This window comes from Oncorhynchus kisutch, linkage group LG5, assembly GCF_002021735.2.
Source record: "Oncorhynchus kisutch isolate 150728-3 linkage group LG5, Okis_V2, whole genome shotgun sequence".
Taxonomy (NCBI): Eukaryota; Metazoa; Chordata; class Actinopteri; order Salmoniformes; family Salmonidae; genus Oncorhynchus; species Oncorhynchus kisutch.
Genome location: NC_034178.2, coordinates 26792212 through 26811564, shown reverse-complemented (window position 1 = coordinate 26811564; position 19353 = coordinate 26792212). Strand labels below are relative to the sequence as shown.

The following is a 19353-nucleotide window of genomic DNA, read 5'->3' as shown; positions in this document are numbered from 1 at the left end:
TACAACTTGATTGGGCTCTGGCCCAGCCAAGACAACGCAGGAGTGACTTCGGGACAAGTCTCTGAATGTCCTTGAGCGGCCCAGCCAGAGCCCGGACTTGAACCTAAATTGAACATCTCTGGAGAGACCTGAAGATAGCTGTGCAGCGACTCTCCCCATACAACCTTACAGAGCTTGAGAGAATATGCGGAGAATGGGAGAAACTCCCCAAATACAGGTGTGCCAAGCTTGTAGCGTCATACCCAAGAAGACTTGAGGCTGTAATCGCTGTCAAAGGTGATTCAACAAAGTACTGAGTAAAGGGTCTAAATACTTATGTGTAAATGTGTAAATGCTAAAAAAAAAAGTGCTTTATCATTTTGTGGTATTGTGTGTAGGTTGATGAGGGGAAAAACTATTCAGTCCATTTTAGAATGAGGCTGTAAAGTAACAAAATGTGGAAAATGTCAAGGGGTCTGAATACTTTTCCGAAGGCACTGTATTGACTCAGAGATGTGAATACGTACGTAAATTAGATATTTCTGTATTTCATTCTCAATAAATTTGAAAAAAAATCTTTAAACATGTTTTCACTTTGTAAATATGGGGTAAATAGATTTTTGAAGTAAGTCAAGTTGTATGAATACTTTCTGAAGGCACTTCCCATCAAAATATATCCTGTGTTCTGATCTTGTCCACCTTCTGATTGTGCCCACATGTTTAGACAGTTGTAGATTACTAAAACACTGTGTTCTGATTGTGATCCAATCTTCCTGACCATCTCCGGAGGTAGTCAGGGACCCATTGTCTCTGTAAACAGACCTGGATTTAAATCATAATTATTCCGCCCTGTAAAATCATGGACAGGTAACACCATTGACTAATGGAATCTATAACTATCTTACTTCTGCCAAATAATTTGCATACAGGGAGGGACCAGAAAATCTGATCACAGTGCAGATTAGGTTGACAGATAAGAGCAGGGGTGCAACTTTCACTGGGTACAGACGGACGGGGTACGGACGGACATGACCCCTCCCACATTCTGAAATTGCATTTTTGGCTTCTCTTTATTTGACTGATATAACTGGCCAGGTAACAGCTGTTTGACTCAACAGAAGAAAAAAATATTCCCAGTGCTGAGCTAGTAGTGCAACTGACATGTTAGATAATGTTTCATCCCCTCTAGTTCTATTTGAAATGAATTAACTAGCTAGCCAGCTAGTGTACCACAGTCAGTTCAGCTCTAGCCTCTAGCTATCCGTCAGGTAGCAGTATCTAACAGCTGTTGTGTGTATGGAAATGTTTTGTAGCCTTTGTTTGGTCAACAGAAGTAAATTAACTTGGCTCGTTTATGCCAGTTAATGTACCATTGGAGCTAGTCAAAAGTTGGCTAAAGTTAGATATCATTTTGGCCCCAATCACAGTCAGTATAGCATTGATCTGTCAGTTTCCCTAGCTAACTCCCTACTTTTCACACTGACACGGTATAAACAGCTCTATAGGCTTCACAGTCACGATGCACAGTCAGCACACAACACTATGCTCATCATCTCTTAGCAGGATCAGATGGTGACAGCTGTTGGATCAGGGTCAGATAGCCAGGGAAGAGCAGTCTATAGAGCTCAGGTGAATTTTGCAGTGTATTATAACAATCAGTGAATGGATGATAGGGGTCTCAGCAGGAGACCTCTCACCATTACAATAACAGGGGAGGTTAGCATTTTGACATTTGTGCATCTATAACTTTCTCACTCATCATTATTCACAATTTATTCAGGATTATTCATAATCATGGTAGCATCCACATTCATGTAGAAGTATTTAGAAACATATTCTATTCTTATTTTCAATATAAGTGACCCCAAAAGGGTCATATTCGATTTTGTGGAAATGTGGGAAATGAGTTTAAGATGTCCATAAATTCTGAGGGAGGACCTCCAGACCCTCCACCAGATTATGTCCCCCCCACTTCTAAAACCAAAGTTGTCCCCCTGTATAAGAGATACATTTTATTACCATTTGCAGACTTAACAAACCTTAATCAGATAGTGATGGAATCATCTTGATCAGATGATGAAAGCCTCATGTTAGAAAGCACAAGGTGTGAATGAGGCTTTAGTTTAGACTGGATTGTATGCTCAGACGAATATATCCAGCTAGCTGGAACTATGCAGGTTACCAAGAATGTGCTTGAGATCGCAATAATACATGGGGACAACAAGACACGAGCCGAAGTCAGCCACCTACGATTCCCCACATTGCAGCTTCTTGTCATTGTTGGTAGCTGACTGTTCAGAATCATAACACCACACGGCCATCTACCTCATCGATGCGAGCTCATTATTTCCGTGAAGTTGTCAGCCAACCCGTTTATATGTGGAACTATTCTTCTATAAAAGCCATGCTCATAATGTTCTAAATGGAGCCTGTATGGTGCTCTAAAGAACCCGTTCCTAATGTTTTATAAAGAAGCATAAAAAAGGTTCTATATAGCACCAAAAAAGGGTTCCGCTATGGTTACATCCCTTTTTGGGGCAATATAGAACCCTTTTTTTATGGTTTCGATATAGAACCTTCACGGAGACTGCTTCTATAAAGAACCTTTCTCAATCTCAGTGGTTCTTTGTAGAAACATACATGGGTTTTTATTCTGGATTAAAAGCCATAATATACGGTTAAAATGCAATAGTTTTTATTATTGTGTTTATTAACAAGTTCAATCAGGTGTGGTAGCTCTGGAACGGCTGGGGGTCCCTGAGGAGAGAATTGAGAACTACTGACTTAGTCAACCATTCTCAATTGACACAAGGCCATACATGAGTCTTTCACAAGACACTGTCACTGACCATAGTCATACATAACATGTAATAAATAGCGTAACACAACAGATTAGATCAAATGGAAGGACAGTCACTTACGGTTGCACAGAAAGAGCTGTGAGCAAGCCAAGTCCCAAAGTATTTGAATGAGCTGCTGCTGCTACATGTACATTTTTTGAACCTCAAAGAACCATTGAAGGTCTACAAGTGTTCTTTGGGTCATTATGGTTCCACATAGAACCAGCACCCTTACCAAAAACCCCTCGAGGAACCCACATTTTTTTTATTGTATACTTCATAGAATTCAACAGAATTGGCACTGATCAATTATGAGATTAGTGATGCTGCTTGTTTTCAAGAATTGAACCTGTATTGCAATGGTAAAGATGGTGGAGGATACAGTTTTTGATGTAGATATTCCTATCTATATTTGGTTACATTTCAAATAAAAATTGCTATTACAACTAAACGCAAGCAAAAGGTACAGAGCATATGACATATATGGTAATATACAGTGGTCTGGTGCTTTCTAGATGTTTTCTACGGCAGGGTGGAAAACCAACGGCTTTTACCAGTCAGTTACAGACTTGGACTGCATGAGTTTATTATGAGGGGGTTGTTGCTGCACTCCCATTCGGGTTCAGCGAAATGCTCTATTGTAAAAGCCTTTCGGGAGAGTTCCGAAGTGTGCCATGTGAATCATTTAAAAAAAGAAAGAGTGAGCTGTTTGCCTCTCTGGGTGACAGCCAAAAGCCAGAGCTGAACCCTATAGCTGAAGCAAAACTCCTAACCACATTCCCAGAGGAGGTACATAATGTTAAAGGTATAACTGTGGGCAATGGCAATTTCTCTTCCTTATGTTTGATGCCAATCAAATGTTGTCTTCCGGTGTTTTAAGATACGGGTTATTGATTAAATGATATGATAGGGAAAAGGACAGGCAGATCGTGCAAATGAAAAAGGCAGTTCAAAAGTTGTTGTTTTTTTCTTTCTTTGTTGTTTTGTGGTTCTGAAGAGGAATCAGCCCGGAGAAAAAGCACTTTCATTTTAGTCTCAAGTTTCTTCTCTGCATTAAAAAAAAGCAAAATATTAATTCGCCAACTTTGACTGCTGACACTTACTGGCAAAGACTGGCAAAGGCTATGTGTACTTACAGGGGTTGGTCAGTGCATGCTTGTTAGTTTCACCCCTTTTCAGCTTGGCGTTGGTGTAATGTACAAGTGCAAGGTGTGATCGTGTGGCCCTTTCCTTGGAGACCTCTGTCCTCCTCCGTCCCCTCATACTGGGTGGACAAACTGATAGACCAGTCTCTGGGAGACATCAGGCTTGCGGATGATGCCCTTCTTGTAGTACTGCCGTATGGAGCGGCTCAGCTTGTCGTAGTTCATCGCTGGACGGTTCTTCCTCAGTCCCCAGAGTCTCGCCACGTGAGCCGAGTCTTCGATTTTGAAAATACCTGACAGACAGCAGAGTGAGATTAGATATGGATTACTTTGTCACTGCATTAAATTGTCATTCCCCGTCTTTCAAAAATAAAATAAATGCTTCTGAACTAATCCCATCAGTTCTTGGCAGTCACACAGTCTGTCCTGCTCACCTTTCTCCTTGTTGAGCCATCGGATACAGCGTCCGTAGTTGTGGGGTTTGAGGAGCAGCTCTCTGAGGAACTGCCACAAGTGGATGGGCTGGCCTGAGCATGACGAGTCTGCCTCCAACCACAGCTCCTCTCCGCCTGCACAGAGGGATGAGCTATGAACACACGCGCGCACCCCCCCCCCCACACACACACACATATTTTCTAACAAAACTGCACTATACATGACCCTCTGGTCTTCTTCCTAGGAGCTATGAACCCACACAACTGCCACTACTCCTTCCCAAGGGCCATGAACACTCTGGCCCTCGAGAAATGAGATTCATGTCACTTTCTTTCCTAACAAAGCTAATAAAGTAGAGGCTAAACCTACCTGTGATTTTGCTGTCTCCAACGGAACACCTCTCTTTCATCCAGGCAGCTGTAGAGAGGGAAAGAAGGGAGAGAAAGAGAGAGATGTATTGTTGTATTGTTTGAACGGAATGATAAAAGCTGGAGAAAACAGTAGTAAACTACAGTTTGTGCAGAATATCTGTCTAAACCAGTCATCAGGGCCAGCCCCATGCATAAGCAACAAAAGTGGTCACTTGGGGCCCCCGCAAAAAACATTTGTAATAATAATGGCTGAATACCGACCAGGCACGCAGAGCATGTGTTTAGGGGACCTGACCTTCAGGGGGCCCCAATTGATTTTGTTAGTCTTTCTCACTCATCTATCATATTAACATGGCATAAGCTTAGGGCCCCCAAAAGTCTAGGGCCCTGCCAGTCATACAGCTATTATAACACACCTGACTTCCAGATGTCCAGGTGGGCGTGCAGGGTGTCTCCACACTGAGGGGACCTCTGCCTGAAGTCCTCTTCACTCATGGCACACAGGTCTTTTCCAGTGAGCTCCTGGAAGGCCTTGCCGGCCTGAGGCAGTCTATACAGGTGCTCTGTCCACAGCAACCACTTCTGGACGTTCCCCGAGCTCCACTCTATGGGGTCTGGGGATAACAGATAAGAACGGTCGCAACAACACTCTATTTTGAATTGTACCCTATACATCTATTGATGTTGAACAAATTATTAGCAAACTAGCAGTAACATTTACTGTAAATGTCAACTGCATGTCTGTTGGCCTGCAATAGGGAGGGATCTATTCAGGATAGGGGGTTACCAAAACAACCATGAACACAGTGGAGACCCTAGATGTGTGTGCTCCCCACACTGCAGAATCAGTTTATCTCTGGTCACACACACACACACACACACACACACACACACACACACACACACACACACACACACACACACACACACACACACACACACACACACACACACACACACACACACACACACACACATACACACATACAGAGTGCAATCAAATGCTGTAAATCAGAGGCCAATTACTGTCTTCACCATAAAGTGTTTATTTGCCTTGTATTTTCTCTGCGAGCTTCGCTCTGGGTGAACTCTAATCGCAGGCGTGGCCTAGGGAGTGGTTTGCATAAGGTGGGGTACTGTTCTGTTGTGTACAATCATTTTCATCAGTTGAAACGCACCACGAGACCACATTTTGGATACAGCGGTAGCAGCAGGAGGAGAAGAAGTAGGGTCTCTGTGATGAAAGGGTGTGACTGACAGAAGACATCTTACAATGCACACAGTACTGTATGCCCTTGACCTGCTGTTTGCTTTGCCAGTTGAACAGACCTCACCCATGCACTGTGTACACTGCTGTTGGCAGGCAAGCAGTACCGTCATTCCCACTAGGTCCTGTTGGGTATTTGTTAAACACATGCAAAGGTTGGGATTATACAGATCCTGGAGCAAACAAGCATGACTTGCGTCAGCGAGACATAGTTCATCATTAAGAGCTGTCATCCAGCTCATTATCATCTTGCGGCAGGCGGATTCTGCAGATGTGTCTGCTCTGAATCAATATATCAATACCTTGTGTCAACACCTGATTGGACAGTATGCATGAATAGGCTAGAATGAATGGCTCTGGTGTTTTTAATGCTCATGAAAGGGAGACAGGATCATGCAGTAGAGGCAGCCATAGATGAAGAATTAGGAAAAAGTGTAAAGTCCCTCAGTCCACGGACTATGGCTCATCAAGCCTAGTGGTTGGAGCATTGGGCAAGTAACCGAAAGCATTGGGCAAGTAACCGCTGGATCAAATCCTCAAGCTGACAAGGTAAATATCTGTCCCCGGGCGACGAAGATGTGGATGCCCCCCCCCCCCCCCCCCGCACCTATCGGATTCAGAGGAAGACACGTTTCAAAGGCGGAAGACACGTTTCAGTTGTACAGTTGTACTGCATTCAGTTGTACAACTGACTAGGTATCCCCCTTTCCCTTTTCCAAAATATGGACGGCACAGAACGCTGATGTGACAAGGATCAATTAATCTTACATAGAATCGGTACCCACCACAAAACATATCTTTTAAACAGGAATGTCTATTCTACTAACTCCACTAATTCTAGCACGAGAGTGGCCGTTTGCTACTGTAACAGTACCTACCTGGGATGATGTTGAGCAGCTTGCAGGCCGTCTCAATGTCCTTCAGCACCTCCCCGACCACCATGCTTTGGACCTGCTCCAGGGATCGCTCCTCCTCCTGGCCCTCCAGCCCCGGGGAGAGCCCCAGGGCCTGGCTGTCGATGACGGGGCACTGCTCTGGCTCGTCACGGTGCTCGGTCCTGGTTATGGGAAGAGGCACGGGACAAGCCTGACCCGAGGAAGCCTCGGTCACCTTCACCAGCCAGGTGGAGTCCTCGGTGAAGAGCATGTCGAAGCAGGACAGGTGGAGGCCCGGAAGGCCGCGATGCTCAAGAGCCTCCATGCAGGGCTTGGTGTCCTCCATCTCCCAGGCCATACCAGCCTCTGCACCTGTCCTGTCTCCCAAGGGGCTATCAGGCAGACCTAGGCGGGACGGAAACAATGGGCTGCTGCCCTCTGATGATAGACTCTCCCCTGGACTCGACATGGCTGCTGCCTCCTTGTGAGGGAAGAAGAATGGATATTTAGTTTACAATAGTCATAAAGATTTGCAAATTTCAAGAATGTGATAGTACCAACAGTATTTCCTATTTGATATGTTAATATATTGTGTGTGTGGAGATCAGTGTAAAAATACTTAAGTACTACTTAAGTAGTGTTTTGGGGTATCTGTACTTCACTTTACTATTCATATTTTTAGCAACATTTACTTTTACTTCACTACATTCCTAAAGAAAATGACTTTTTACTCCATACACTTTCCCTTACACCCAAAAGTACTTATTACATTTCGACAGGAAAAGGTCCAATTCACAAACTTATCAAGAGAACATCCCTGGCCATATCTACTGCCTCTGATCTGGCGGACTAGGTAAACACAAATGCTTTGTTTGAAATTATGTCTGAGTGATGGAGTGTGCCCCTGGCTATCCGTCAATAAAAATAATTTTAAAAGATTAATATGAGGAACTTGAAATTATTTATACTTTTACTTTTGATACTTAAGTACATTTGAGCAATTCCATTTACAGTTGATACTTAAATATATTTAAAACCAAATACGTTTTTTACTTTTACTCAAGTGGTATCTTACTGGATGACTGTCACTTTTACTTGAGTCATTTTATATCAAGGTATCTTTACCTTTACTCAAGTACGACAATTGAGTACTTTTTCCACCACTAGTGGAGATACAGGGCATTGACCACATTCATACAGTTCATGACGGGATAATGAAAACCAGCCGTTTGCCATCAAACTTGGTATGATCCTGCAACACCTGTGTGCTATGTGGATAATTATCTGACAACTTCCCATAGCCAACTTGTTGACCCAGGGTAAACAAGTGTTTCTTCATTTGCGTGGGAAAGAGCAGAATCAAGCTCTAGTTCTCTTTCATATATCCAATTCAGTTTGATGTAAGACTTGAAAACACAAATACTTATTTCACTGAAAACCCTGTAAAGAAAGTGTAACCAGTGACCTACATGAACATCATGATAGCCAAACTGTAACAACCTCTTGGAATTAGTCAAATTCGACTAAGAAGTATTATTTTTTTTAAACAACATTATACAGTAGATGATGTTCTTGCAGTAAATCAAAAGCACAGTACCTTCAAGAAACTATACGTTCGCGCCCAAAGATCCGGCTGCTAAACGTGCAACAGTTTCGAAAACGTTAAGAAAGCCCATCAGAGGGACTGCGGGTGTGACTCCTCCAGAGTGATGCACAGTGAACAGAACAGAAACTGAGGTGAGAGCATGTTTGCAGAGGCTCTTTAAATGTGTCCTGAGTCAAGTGAAGACACAGGGGGAATGACCCTTTAGAGAGTGCACAGAACCAGCAGGGCAGGCATGGGGCAAAATGGATTGCACTGAGTCTCTTACTTGTGGGTCAGTGGCCCAGAATGGGTGGTGACTTGGGGGTAGGTGACTTGTATTGAGGCCTAAAGCGGTACGACCGCCTGCCTTTTCCTTTCAAGGTGCCGTCTCCACAGCCCTCTGGCTCCACTGTCAGCTGGAATTTTTAATCAAATGAAAGAAAGATTGTGTGGAGGAGAAGTCACCTCAAATGTAGTATGACAGTGGGCCAGTGTTGTTGTCTGCTAAGGAACAGTCCCATAAGAATTTGGAGGAATTTGTACTTCTTGTGTCAATTCACTCTGTTTACGTACACGCTGGTTTCAAGGGTTTTGCCCTGCCTCATGTAAAGCGGCCCAAAGTTATTCCTCACCATGTGACCTGAACAGGAAAAACGCCTTTCCTTAGAAACTTTCCACACAGCTGCAATACGACTGGCATCAGAGTGGCATCCTAAGTCAACATCAGAGGTTGTCAGCTGTACCACTGACCAGTGTAATCTCAGGATGACCTCACTTATGGTTCACAGTGTACCTGGCTACCTGCTGCCACAGGTGGTAAATGGGAAGAAACTTAGCTGTCATAGAGACAGGGGTTATCAGTAGTTGTGCCGTGGTAAAAGACGCCTGCTATCGCACAGCACATGTTCAAGGAGAGACATGGTTTGTTTGCCCAGATAGACTGTAAGCCACTGTATTCATAAAACAGCTACAACACTATTGTACCACACCCAGCAACTGCAATCCAAACCATCTATATTTATGTTGATCAATTGTTCCACTTGTTATATGGTTGTTTTTCAAAGAAACTAAGAAAGTGATTGAACTGATCAGACTTTGAATATTCCTTGGGGTGAGAATACGGCTACTTTAGCATTGATGATCCTTGCGGGAACACAGTTGACAGACTGTACCAGTCCTATTAACCCGAAAGGAAATTAAGTTATCCTCTCCAAAAGAGCCCTCCTCTCTCTCTCTCTATTCTCCACATCTCCAAACCCCTCCCCATTCCTCCTTTTATCTCCCAATTTCCCACTAAGGGTCTGGGGATAACCCAATATCTCTTCTCTTCATCAGGAGTCAGATTAAAAAGCGCCAGGCGGTGTACCGGCCAGCCTGCTGTGTGTCCACTCTCCTCTGTAACAGCTTGCGCTAAGCCCATTAGCCCGGCAAATTTAGCCACATTAGTTTTTTCCAAAAGGGGAGGGGACGGGAGAAAGAGGCACAAACATGCTCCCCAGGGGAAGGCTTAAGGGCCTGACTGATCTCTAAATGAGTTCGGTCAAGATGGTGATATTCATTTCAGGAGAATTAGGCTTCGCTCCATTTGCTAGCCAGGCCTTAGACACACAGTCAGATGAACCATAGCCATGAAGGCATCCGTCCTCCCTGGTAACCATTTAACCACTTTTTATTTATCTTTCTTTAAAAAAATGTGACATTCTCTGTATCAAGCCTGCTTGTAATCAAAGCATGGATGAGTCTCTCTGTATCAGACTGAGAAATGAAACAGCAGTACCATGGCAATGTTCCTCAGGTGGTAAAATTTTGGTCACATTCCTAATGTGTGATTCAAAATTGTGTTCAGAATCTAAAATAACACCTAGGTTTTTACCTGGTGTTTTTTTGTATTGCCAGTGAATTAAAATGTGTGGCCATTCTCTCTCTGTGCTTTGGCTCCAACAATAAGTACATCGGTCTTGTCTTGATTTAGCTGGAGGAAGTTGTGAGCCATCCACGTATTTAAATCCCTAATACAGTCTAATAACTGATCCGTGGAGCTAAAATCCTCTGGTGACAAAGAAATGTAAAGTTGTGTATCATCTGTGTAACAGTGAAAATCAATGCTGTGCTTCCTGATAACACTGCCATTTTTTCAGGAACAGGAGTTGAATACCCTGACTGCTATATATTCTGTAAAATAACTTTTGAAACAAAGGAGTGCATCAGTAATAGATATAGGGAGACACAACAGTCACCAGATTTCACTTGTTGAGTCCTCTCCCTGTGCACTTCCAAAGAAAGGGCTCCCTTGTTTGATTTTGTAGTTAAAGAAGTATATACAGTCAGGTGTGACTGTTTGCTGTGTGTGTATGGTTTAAAGAGAGATTTGGGGCTCTATTCAATCAGATCTGCTTTAGTCGACATCTGCATAGCGGATGCAACAGCTGTCAAATCCACAAGAGGCTCCTGGCATTATACCTAAAGCGGGCATTGCCATTAGCAGCACGGAGTCGCATTATGAGAAATCCCATGCAGCCTTGTTCACAAGTTCAAAGTTTGAACACTACACTAAACTGAGATGTAGGATTATCTACACCTCCATTAGGCTGATGGAGAAAAAAATATATGTATCCCCTTCCTCTCCCCAATTTTGTGATATTCAATTGGGATCCAATTATGATCTTGTCTCAACTCCCCAACGGGCTCGGGAGATGGCGAAGGTCGAGTAATGCATCCCCCGAAACATGACCCGCCAAGCAGTGCTTCTTAACACCCGCCCGCTTAACCCGGAAACCAGCCACACCAGTGCTACAGCACCTACATTTAAATGTGTCTACCATGTCCACAGTGTGTCCGGATTCCCTTTTCCCGCGGTACATTCAAATGCCAGTATGCATTCTACAAATGGTGGAATAGGCAAAACATGATAATAACGCAATAACAACTGATGGGAGTAGCTAAATACTGTAGCTAACTAACTTGGGCTCCCAAGTGGCACAGTGGTCTAAAGCACTGCATCAAGGTGTCACTATAGAAACGCTGCTTCGAATTCAGGCTGTATTGGGTGCCCCATAGGACGGTGCACAATTGTGGCCCAGCGTTGTCCGGGTTTGGCTGGTATAGGCGGTCATTATAAATAAGAATTTGTTCTTAACTGACTTGCCTAGTCAAAGGTTAAATAAAAACATTTAAAATATGTAAACTAGCCAGCTGACATCTGTAGCAAGCAATGCTGAAGGAATTGCGAACGGGTTAGCATAACTCTAGCCAAACAATTCTAGGAACGTATTTCCTCCATTCGGTCGCAAAACACCGTCTTCTGCAGACTAGTGGGAGTAGTGCTGATGACGTCATCCACTGTATGGGCTTTCCGATTTTGTCCAGACTGAGAAGAAAACCGAACACAATGCATACCTGACAGCCTCATGAAGTGGTCAGCCAGCTCTAAACACAATCAGACCACAAAGTGACTTTTGTGCGTCTAGACCCGTCTTTTCAATGCGTTCTTCGTATTCTGATAGCGGAAGTCGTGTGAAAGTGTCAAGTGTAAGACATGACCATAGTGAACGGTTTCTTTGTGTGCCTCGCTGTTTTGCAGTTGTTGTAACATGGGACCATTTTCACCTGTAATGCAGGTGCATTGGCATCAGGCCAGGTACTTCAGAGAGGAACACCCTTTTGAGTGGGTGGCTACAGTTACCTATAGGGGTGTGCCAACCTGAAAATACTGGTATTCATAATCGTAGGACTATTAGTAATTGACAGTTAATAGTTGGATCGGATGATACTTGTGATCGGAAAACACACAAGTGTTTTAATATGCCTAAAATAGATGTTGGCAAAATACCAATCTCTCTGCGAAATAAACTGCAGATTATGAGCAGCGCGTGGAGGGGTTTGTGTCCTCAATTTGCAGCAAGCAGTTTGCTGTCACTCATTCAGAATGCGCATCCACGTTTAATCTTTTCTCCGTACCCTCGCCCCGCTTCCGTTAGATACAGTACACTGCACATTGATAGCTTGAGCAAACGTCCTACCCATTTGATTTATCATAGCAGCAGGAAGCAGCAAGAAATGATCAGACCGAAACATGCAAGGAGAAGTGGTTAGTTGAAAATACGAGGCGAATCCAGTGGATTTAGAAATACAGCTTAGCTCTATCCAATCAGAGCAGCTAGATCAACGTACAGCCCGCCCTTCTATTTACAGACAGCCAGACTAACCAGTTGAGTTATTTAGACCACGTAGCACCTTGCATTTTATTGAAAGATCTGAACCGGGTCTGGCAACCTAAACGTACTTTTTCCCCGATCATGGATAGGCTAATAACAAAAAAAAATATTAGCCTACCCATTGCCCATATCTGTTCAAATACTTGTTTTGTCCGATTAGGCTACTCGGCACACCATACTTTTGACCTTTTCCAAATGCTCACATAACACTCAATCTTGACAGAATATTATCCTTACAGAACTACACACGCACGTTTTGAGTGTTTAGTGCTATTGAGCAGCTGTACCCTTAATATTTCCTATCTCTATAGAGGCCGTTGCTACATGCTCAAGTGCTGTGGTGTTATGGTTTGGGTAGCAGCCAAACCAAACCATTGTCACTTTTCTGATAAATGTACAGTGCCTTCAGAAAGTATTCACACCCCTTAACCTTTTTCACATTTTGTTGTGTTACAGCCTGAATTTAAAATGGATTACATTTAGATGTTTTTGTCACTGGCCTACACACACAACCACATAATATCAAAGTGGAATTATGCTTTTGTCTACATTTTTTACAAGTTTATAAAAATGTTTAATCTGAAATATCTTGAGTCAATAAGTATTCAACGCCTTTGTTACGGCAAGTTTAGTAAAAATGTGCTTAAATCTGTTAGGATCCGCCCCTTTTAAAATGTTTCGCCTAAAATGACATACCCAAATCTAACTGCCTGCAACTCAGGCCCTGAAGCAAGGATATGCATATTCTAGGTACCATTTGAAAGGAAACACTTTGATGTTTGTGGAAATGTGAAAGGAATGTAGGACAATATAACACAATAGATCTGGTAAAAGATCATGTAAAAAAAATGTAATTTTGTATTTTTTTTGTACCATCATCTTTGAAATGCAAGTGAAAGGCCATAATGTATTATTCCAGCCCAGCTGCAATTTAGATGTTGGCCTCTAGATGACAGCAGTGTATGTGCAAACATTTAGACTGATCCAATGAACCATTGCATTTATGTTAAAAATGTTGTCTCAAGACTGCTCAAATGTGCCTAATATGTTTATTATTAACTTTTCAAGATCAAAACTGTGCACTCTCCTCAAACACCAAGGAAGTGAAAAAGAAAGCCAAGTTAACAAACAGATTCCCGACCATTTCGAATCCCACCGTACCTTCTCCACTATGCAATCTGGTTTCAGAGCTGGTCATGGGTGCACCTCAGCCACGCTCAAGGTCCTAAATGATATCATAACCGTCATCGATAAGAGACATTACTGTGCAGCCGTATTCATCGACCTGGCCAAGGCTTTCGACTCTGTTGAGCACCACATTCTTATTGGCAGACTCAACAGCCTTGGTTTCTCAAATGATTGCCTCACCTTGTTCACCAACTACTTCTCTGATAGAGTTCAGTGTGTCAAGTCGGAGGGCCTGTTGTCCGGACCTCTGGCAGTCTGTATGGGGGTGCCAGAAGGTTCAATTCTCGGGCCGACTCTCTTCTCTGTACACATCAATGATATCGCTCTTGCTGCTGGTGATTCTCTGATCCACCTCTACGCAGACGACACCATTCTGTATACTTCTGGCCCTTCTTTGGACACTGTGTTAACTAACCTCCAGACGAGCTTCAATGCCATACAACTCTCCCGTGGCCTCCAACTAATCTTAAATGCAAGTAAAACTAAATGCATGCTCTTAAACCGATCACTGCACACACCTGCCCACCCGTCCAGCATCACTACTGGACGGCTCCGACTTAGAATATGTGGATAACTAAAAATACCTAGGTGTCTGGTTAGACTGTAAACTCTCCTTCCAGACTCACATTAAGCATTCCCCATTCCAAAAGTAAATCTAGATTCAGCTTCCTATTTCGCAACAAAGCATCCTTCACTCATGCTGCCAAACATACCCTCGTAAAACTGACCATCCTACCGATCTTCGACTTCGGCGATGTCATTTATAAAATAGCCTCCAACACTCTACTCAACAAATTGGATTCAGTCTATCACAGTGCCATCCGTTTTGTCACCAAAGCCCCATATACTACCCACAACTGCGACCTGTACGCTCTCATTGGCTGGCCCTTGCTTCATACTCTTCACCAAACCCACTGACTCCAGGTCATCTACAACTCTCTGCTAGGTAAAGCCCCGCCTTATCTCAGCTCACTGGTCACCATAGCAGCACCCACTCATAGTATGCCTTCCAGCAGGTATATTTCACTGGTCACCCCCAAAGCCAATTCCTCCTTTGGCCGCCTTTCCTTACAGTTCTCTGCTGCCAATGACTGGAACAAACTGCAAAAATCACTGAAGCTGGAGACTCATATCTCCCTCACTAGCTTTAAGCACCAGCTGTCTGAGCAGCTCACAGATCACTGCACCTGTACATAGCCCATCTGTAAACAGCCCATCCAACTCCCTCATCCCCATCCTGTATTTATTTATTTATCTTGCTCCTTTGCACCCCAGTATCTCTACTTGCACATTCATCTTCTGTACATCTACCATTCCAGTGTTTAATTGCTATAGTGTAATTACTTCGCCACCATAGCCAATTTATTGCCTTATTTATTGCCTTATCTTATCTCATATGCACTCACTGTATCTAGACTTTTTGTTTTCATTTTTTCTACTGTATTATTGACTGTATGTTTTGTTTATTCCATGTGTAACTCTGTGTTGTTGTATGTTTCAAACTGCTATGCTTTATCTTGGCCAGGTCGCAGTTGCAAATGAGAACTTGTTCTCAACTAGTCTACCTGGTTAAGGTGAAAAACAAAAACAAAACAAAAAACAATAGCATGGTATTCTTTCACTGTAATAGCTACTGTAAAGTGGACAGTACAGTTAGATTAACAAGAATTTAAGCTTTCTGCCAATATCAGATATGTCTATGTCCTGGGAAATTGTATTGTTAGTTACAACCTCATGCTAATCGCATTAGCCTACGTTAGCTCAACCGTCCCGTGGAAGGTACACTGATCCCGAAGAAGTTTTAAGAAGTCACATAATAACTGGCATGGACTCACTTTGTGTGCAATAATGGCGTTTAACATGATTTTTGAATGACTACCTCATCTCTGTACCCCACACGTACAATTATCTGTAAGGTCCCTCGGTCGAGCAGTGAATTTCAAACACAGATTCAACCACAAAGACCAGGGAGGTTTTTCAATACCTCGCAAAAAGATGGGTAAAACATGGGTAAAACAAACAAACATTGAATACCCCTTTGAGCATAGTGGTCATTAACTACACGTTGGATCGTGTATCAATACACCCAGTCACTTCAAAGATACAGGTGTCCTTGCTAACTCAGTTGCCGGAGAGGAAGGAAACCGCTCAGGGATTTCACCATGACGCAAATTGTGACTTTAAAACAGTTACAGAGTGTAATGGCTGTGATGGGATAAAACTGAGGATATAGTTACTTCACAATACTAACCTAATTGACAGAGTGAAAAGAAGGAAGTCGATACAGAATAAAAATATTCCCAAACCTGTTTGCAACAAGGTACTAAAGTAGTACTGCAAACAACGTGTTAATAGCAATTCACTTTTTGTCCTGAATACAAAGTGTTACATTTGGTGCCAATCCAATACAACAGATTACTGAGTACCACTCTCCATATCTTCAAGCACTGGTGGCTGCATCATGTTATGGAGATGCTTGAAATCGTTAAAGACTGGGGAGTTTTTCAGGATAAAAAATAAATGGAATGGAGCTAAACACAGGCATAATCCTAGAGGAAAACCTGGTTCAGTTTGCTAGTAGATTAATTCACCTTTCAGCAGGACAATAACCTAAAACACAAGGCCAAATCTACACTGGAGACAGTGATTGTTCCTGGGTGGCCGAGTTACAGTTTGGACTTAAATCTGCTTGATCTTGCAAGATCTGAAAATAGTTGTCTATCAATGATAAACAACCAATTTGACAGAGCTTAATGAATTTTGAAAAGAATAAAGGGAAAATATTGCGCAATCCAGGTGTGGAAAGCTCTTAGAAAGAAAGACTCACAGCTGTCATCGCTGCCAAATGTAATTCTAACATGCATTGACTGAGGGGTTTGAATACTCAAGATGCATTGGTGTTTTATTGTTCATGTGTTTTTTATAAATGTTAGAATATTTCTTCCACTTGGACATTACAAAGTATTTTGTGTAGATCGTTGACAAAACAAATCACAATTTAATCTATTTTAATCCCACTTTGTAACACAATAAAATGTGGAAAGAGTCAAGGGGTGTGAATACATTCTGAAGGCACTGTAAATCCAACAGGCACCTGTGCCATTCTGGTCATCCACCAGGGGAGGGTTTTGGATAATGCCATATTTCTCGTTTTTATTACCTCAGGGAATCCTTCACTATCTATAATTGGCAAGATACCTTTCATGTAATGGCAGATAAATTGGTCTGTGGTCACATTTGTGATCAGTCCCCTCCTTTATTCCCTGTACTCCCTGTTCCCTCATGACTGCACGGCCAGGCACGACTCCAACACCGTCATCATTTGGGGTGGTTAGAGTGGTTAGAGTGTTGGACTAGTAACTGGAAGGTTGCAAGTTCAAACCCCCAAGCTGACAAGGTACAAATCTGTCGTTCTGCCCCTGAACAGGCAGTTAACCCACTGTTCCTAGGCCATCATTGAAAATAAGAATTTGTTCTTAACTGACTTGCCTAGTTAAATAAAGGTAAAAATGAAGTTTGCGGATGACACAGCATTGGTAGGCCTGATCACTGACAATGACGAGACAGCCTATAGAGAGGAGGTCAGAGACCTGGCCATGTGGTGCCAGGACAACAATCTATATGGCAACTGAAAATTGTCAAAGACCCTAGTCATAGACTGTCCTCTCTGCTACCGCACGGCAAGTTGTACCGGAGCACCAAGTCTAGGTCCTAGAGGCTTCTAAACAGATTCTACCCCCAAGCCATAAGACTCCTGGACACCTAATCAAATGGCTACCCAGACTATTTGTATTGCCCCCCTCTTTTACACCGCTGCTACTTTGTTGTTATCATCTATGCATAGTGGCACTTTAATAACTCTACCTACATGCACATATTACCTCAACTAACCGGTGCCCCCGCACATTGACTCTGTACAGGTACCCGTCTGTATATATTCTCACTATTGTTATTTTACTGCTGCTTTTGAATTACTTCTTACTTTTATTTCTTATTCTTATCTCTATTTTTTGTTAGGGGCTCATAAGTAAGCATTTCACTGTAAGGTCTTCTAATTAACAAACATCAGAAGTACTCAGACAAGTGCAATGTTGCAGAGTTGGAGCATACAGATTCTCTAGTACCTTTATGTTGAATAAAATACAATAAAATGAAATACCACATCGTGCTGTATGACAGGAAATTATAATATTTTATCAGCATAAGAGCTGCATCTTTATAAAATGTAACCCCATATACCTTTGAAGTTATCTTATGGGGTAAAGTAATTTTCTTTCAGAAACATTAAATTAAGACCAATGCAGAGCGAACAGCACCTGATTAATTACTGATAAGAACACACCTTGGAGACAATTCTTTGGCTTTTTCACCCATACACACAGACTCCACAAAAAGTATACCCTGTCTACCTGTACGACTCCTTAGCTGGGCCAAGGTGTGCTGGCCTCTGGGTGGTCTCAGGCAGGGCTGAGACTGGTGCTGAGTGTAGACAATACAGGACCCCAACAGGTATAAGGTAGACTTGTGGTGATGATTACCTCTAGTCCAGTTAGCTCAGATTCCAGTCTCTTCTGTCAGTCTGCAGGTGTCTGGTGTTTTATGATGGGCCAGGAGATGCTCCAGGCAGGTGAGCAGGCTGACAGCAGGTAAGGAAAGCAGGCCTATAAGTAACCTAGAAGACTGATGAAGAATCCTCTACCTGGGGGCCTGAGGCAGTCTACTAGTCTCTGCTGGATCTTAAAAGGCGCAGACTTATAAAGGCGCAGCCCAAAAGCACACTAAGGCTAACTAATGCTATCAGTGACAATGTACCTGCTGTGGGTGTGACAGAGGGAGAGTGAGAGTGTGTGAAGGAATTCCAGTACCATTGACTGCAGGTCATATTTATACTAGGGCAGCCTTGTTTACCTAAGCACACACAGTCTGTGTGTATGTGTGTGTGTGTAACACATATAACACAAAGTAATTTCTCAACCCTGTTAGTACAATGGCATCTGATCTTTGTTCAAAGTATGTGGGTGTCTGAGTGTCCATGACAGCTTCCTGTTTAATCTGGAAGATGTTGTACAGGTTAAGTGAAATTTCATGGGGAAATAGACTACGTCAGTTTGAAAAATGATTCAGTTGGTTAGAAAATTATACTTGAAAATAGTTATTTTGATGTACTTTACTCTACTTCACATGTCCAACCATCTTGGGAAATGAATTCAACATAGATATTACACTGAACAAAAATATAAACGTAACATGTAAAGGCCCATGTTTCATTAGCCAAAATAAAATATCCCAGAAATGTTCCAAACATACAAAAAAAATTGTGCCAAAATATTTTATCCCACTTTGTAACAGAACTACATTTGTGCTAAAACGTTGACACACTAAAATGTGTGCAATTGTTTTGGGAGAAATAAGCTTTTTGTGAGTATGGAACATTTCTGGGATCTTTTAGTGTGT

The 19353-nt window shown here is 42.6% G+C and overlaps 1 protein-coding gene across 1 annotated transcript; it reads right to left on the bottom strand.

Annotated features, from left to right (window-relative positions):
• Positions 1 to 1826: 1826 nt before the first annotated feature.
• Positions 1827 to 18764, bottom strand: LOC109890142 (SAM pointed domain-containing Ets transcription factor-like). The gene is made up of 6 exons (XM_020482100.2): positions 18438 to 18764; positions 6916 to 7393; positions 5187 to 5384; positions 4769 to 4816; positions 4399 to 4533; positions 1827 to 4257 (listed from the first exon to the last, which is right to left on the bottom strand). The coding sequence occupies exons 2-6, from the start codon at positions 7379 to 7381 to the stop codon at positions 4079 to 4081; spliced, it is 1026 nt and encodes a 341-aa protein (XP_020337689.2). The 5' UTR covers positions 7382 to 7393; positions 18438 to 18764; the 3' UTR covers positions 1827 to 4078.
• Between the last annotated feature and the right edge of the window lie 589 nt (positions 18765 to 19353).

Bases quoted from the DNA above. Each gene is read 5' to 3' on its own strand.
- LOC109890142 (XM_020482100.2), bottom strand. From the start codon at position 7,381: ATGTCGAGTCCAGGGGAGAGTCTATCATCAGAGGGCAGCAGCCCATTG. The intron at 5,385-6,915 runs GTAGGTACTGTT...TGTTATCCCCAG, and splicing joins GCTGCTCAACATCATCCCAG to ACCCCATAGAGTGGAGCTCG. The intron at 4,534-4,768 runs GTAGGTTTAGCC...CCCTCTGTGCAG, and splicing joins TGGAGACAGCAAAATCACAG to GCGGAGAGGAGCTGTGGTTG.